The following is a 3599-nucleotide window of genomic DNA, read 5'->3' as shown; positions in this document are numbered from 1 at the left end:
ATACTTGCCCCATAATTCCCACCGCCTTCCTTACCCTGTCTTTTACATGCCCTTCCTGTCTACCATTTGCCTGAAACACGTATCCCAAATACTTTATTTCTTTAACCTCCTCTATCTTCTTCCCTTTCCACATCCACTTTACTCTTTTTCTCCTACCCCCTCCCTTTCTAAATACCATGACCTTTGTTTTCAATACGTTCACCTCCAGTTTCTTATTGTCCATATATCTTTCCGTCCTTGCTAACATTGCCCTCATCTCATCTTCCTCTTCCGCTAACAGCACTATATCGTCTGCATATGCCATGGAGAATATCTTCCCCTCTCCCAACTTAACTCCACCCCAAATTCCCTTGGCAATTTCCTCCTCCATATCTGCTATTACTATGTTAAATAACACCGGACTTAATGGGCAACCCTGTCTCACTCCTCTACCCGTCCAGAATTCTTCACTTATTTCCTCTCCTATCCTCACTCTACTCTTTGTCTCCCCTATCACCTCTTCTATCCTTTCTATCAGTCCCTCTCTAACCCCTCTTTCCCTTAAGACTCTTACCAGCACTCCCCTATCTACTGAGTCAAAAGCCGCTTTCAGGTCTATAAACACACTTACTAATTTCTTTTTCTCCCTACTAATCTGTCTTTGCGCCAGATAATTCAATACATATATATTGTCCATCACCCCTCTTCCCTTTCTAAATCCTGCCTGATTCTCTGGTATTATACCTTTCTCTTCTACTTCCTCTCTTAACCTTTCTGCCAGAATCACTGTGTATATTTTATACAGCGTTGACATAAGCGTCACTCCTCTATAATCCGTAACTTTATCCCCTTCTCCTTTTTTCACAATCGGTGCTATTATCCCTTCCTTCCATCCCTCTGGCCATCCCTCTCCTCTCCATACCTTGTTGCACGTTTCCCATACCCATTTCCTTATATCTTCTCCCCCGTATCTCCATACTTCATTTGGTATATTATCCAACCCCATAGCTTTATTTAGCCTTAAATTACTCATAATCCTATTTATTTCTTCCCACTCTATTTCCCTTTCCATCTCTCTTCTATTCCTTCCCCCTCTTCCTCTCCGAACTCTTTCTTCTACTCCTCCTAATAACCCCATAAAATACTCCTTCCATTCCTTCATCTGTATCCCTTCCTCTACTCCTTTCCTTTTCCTCCTCTCCCTATTAACTATCTCCCATACTTTACTTTCCGTTCTCGCCTCTCCTGCTTCCCTTATTAATCTTTCTCCCTCCTCTTTCTTTTTCCTTTCACACATCTCCTTGTATTCTCTCTTTTCCTCTCTATACCTTCCTCTCTCTTCTTCTCCTCTCCTCCATTTCCTCAACTTCCGCCTTACTTCCTTCTTTTTCTCTATACACTCCTTATCCCACCACCCCCCTTTTCTTTTCTCTTCCTTTCCTTCCCCCTTCTCGCTCTCTTCCAAGGCCTTCTTTATCCTTTCATTCATTTTCTCTATCTCCTCTTCCGTCCCTCCTTCTTCCCCTCCTATATTTATTTCTCCTATTTCCCTCCTAAATTTCTCTCTCCCCTCCTCATTCCAAACCCCTCTCCTGCCTTTCTGCCTCCCTTTCCTTTTCTTCTTCCAACTGTCTTCCCCTTTTATCCAGCAAATCATCGGGTGGTGATCCGAGTCTATGTCCTCTCCTATCTCTAATCTTTCTATTTTTTCCCATATCCCTTCATTTCCTAATACATAATCTATTACCGTGTTTCCCCTCCCCCCGGTATACGTGTACTCTCCTTTTTCATCTCCTTTTATATTCCCATTTACTATACTCCATCCAGTTTCCTCTAGCATCTCCACCAATCTCCTCCCTTCCCTATTACTCTTCTTATCTTTGGAGTTCCTATTCTTTCCAATTTCCTCTTCCTCCCCCAAATTTACCCTTCCTCCCATTTCTCCAGTTCTGGCATTAAAGTCACCTCCTATTATTATTCTCCTTCCTTCCTCCTCTCTCTCTTCCATCCACTTCTTTAAACCCTCTATCTTCCTCTCTAAGTCCTCGTTCACATATACTCCCACTATTCTCCATTCCTCTCCTCCTATTTTTAATGTCCCCGTCATCATCCCTTCCTCCATCGTTTCAATTTCTCCTATCTCCATTTCCCTTTCCCTTCTTATCCCCATTATCATTCCTCCCATTGCTCTTCCTTTTTTATTCTTTCTACTCGCGTATTGCACCCCCCATTTAAAACCCTTCTGTAACTTGTTTTTTACTCCCCTCCATCCTTTCTCGACCACCCATGTCTCCATGAGTACTATGACATCCCACTCTCCAATCCTATCCCAAAATCCCTTATCTTTGTTTTTTAAACCTGCTACATTCCAGAAAGCTATCTTCCATATCTCTTTCTCCTTACCGCCCCCCCACGTCTCTCTGTTTCCCCTCTCCTCTCCTTCCCTCCCCTTATTACTCTCCCACTTGTCCTCCCCTCCCTCTCCCCTGTCTCTATTACTAGTCCCCTCTCAACTACCTTCCCCCTTATTCCCCCTGTCTCTCTCTCCTATACCCTACTCTCTCCCCCTTCAGTTCCCCTCTTTCACTTTTCAATACTTCCTCTTCCTCATTCCATTTCCACCATTTGCCATCTATTTGCAATCCCCCATTACCTATCCGTACCCTCCTTCCTTCTCCTTCCTCTTTCCTGGCTATCTCCCTGAGCCTCCATCTAACCTTTCTTTCCTCCCATGTTAAATCATCTTCTATCCTTTCCTCTCTTCCCCTCAACTTTTTCTTATTCTCCATAACTTGTCTTTTCTGTTCCATGCTCCCTAACGTCACCACCGCCATTCCTCTCTCTCCTTCCGTCGTTATTCCAACTCTTTTCACACTCTCTATTTTTATATTTACTCCTAGTATCTCCAAGATCTTTTCTACTCCTCCTCTTACGTCTCCTTTTTCCACTTCTACTCTCCTAATTACTATATTTCTCTTTCTATCCTCTCGTTCCTTCCGCTCTAATTTTCTTTCTATTACCTTTATTTTTGTTTCTAATTCCCCTTCTCCTACTACCCCTGCTCCCTCCTTGCCCTCCTCGCCTACTCTTCCTTTCCCTTCCTTTATCCATTTTTCTAATTTCTTTTCCAGATTTTCTATCCTTCCTCTCATTTCCCTTCTCTCTTCCTCCCATTCCCTCTCCCTCTCTCTAAATTCCTCCCTTATCTTTTCCAATTCCTTTTTTATCCCTTCTCCTTGTCCCACTAAACTATCTTTGATCTCTCTTAAATCCTCTCTTATCTCTTCTCCTAGCAATTTTACCCCTGTTATTATGTCCTTTCTTAATTCCTCCCTCAATTGCCTCTCCCATCCCTCTCTATCCTCCTCCTTTCTCTCCCCCATTGCTTTTGGTGATCTTACTATGATTTTACTTGATCTAAAAATAGACTCCTCTCCGTTCTTATCCTCTCTCTCTCTCTTCTTCTTCAAAAACTCTGATATATCTCCTACACTTCCTTTTCTCTCTTTCGATTGTTTTATCCCACCTTTCTCCATTCTCCCCTGCTTATCTATCCTTATTTCCCTTTTCCAGCTTCTTGTTTTGTTTCCTTTTCTCTACTTATACTCTCCTTCTCTTCT

General features: G+C 42.7%; 1 protein-coding gene across 1 annotated transcript; it reads right to left on the bottom strand.

Annotated features, from left to right (window-relative positions):
* Positions 1 to 1553: 1553 nt before the first annotated feature.
* On the bottom strand, positions 1554 to 3362 carry LOC138943457 (golgin subfamily A member 6-like protein 22). Its single transcript, XM_070314311.1, has 3 exons — positions 2533 to 3362; positions 1758 to 2303; positions 1554 to 1680 (listed from the first exon to the last, which is right to left on the bottom strand). The coding sequence occupies exons 1-3, from the start codon at positions 3360 to 3362 to the stop codon at positions 1554 to 1556; spliced, it is 1503 nt and encodes a 500-aa protein (XP_070170412.1).
* Between the last annotated feature and the right edge of the window lie 237 nt (positions 3363 to 3599).

Source organism: Polyergus mexicanus, unplaced genomic scaffold, assembly GCF_030449975.1.
Source record: "Polyergus mexicanus isolate NDT 795.1 unplaced genomic scaffold, iyPolMexi1.0 SCAF_26, whole genome shotgun sequence".
NCBI lineage: Eukaryota > Metazoa > Arthropoda > Insecta > Hymenoptera > Formicidae > Polyergus > Polyergus mexicanus.
The sequence above is the reverse complement of the archived record's forward strand: the minus strand, read 5'-3'. Positions and strand labels throughout refer to the sequence as shown.

Coding starts and splice junctions, on each gene's coding strand:
- LOC138943457 (XM_070314311.1), bottom strand. CDS start 3,362: ATGGGGGAGAGAAAGGAGGAGGATAGAGAGGGATGGGAGAGGCAATTG. Junction 2,304..2,532: donor CTGAAGGGGGAGAGAGTAGG/GTATAGGAGAGA, acceptor ATTTTGGGATAG/GATTGGAGAGTGGGATGTCA. Junction 1,681..1,757: donor AAAGGAGATGAAAAAGGAGA/GTACACGTATAC, acceptor GGGAAAAAATAG/AAAGATTAGAGATAGGAGAG.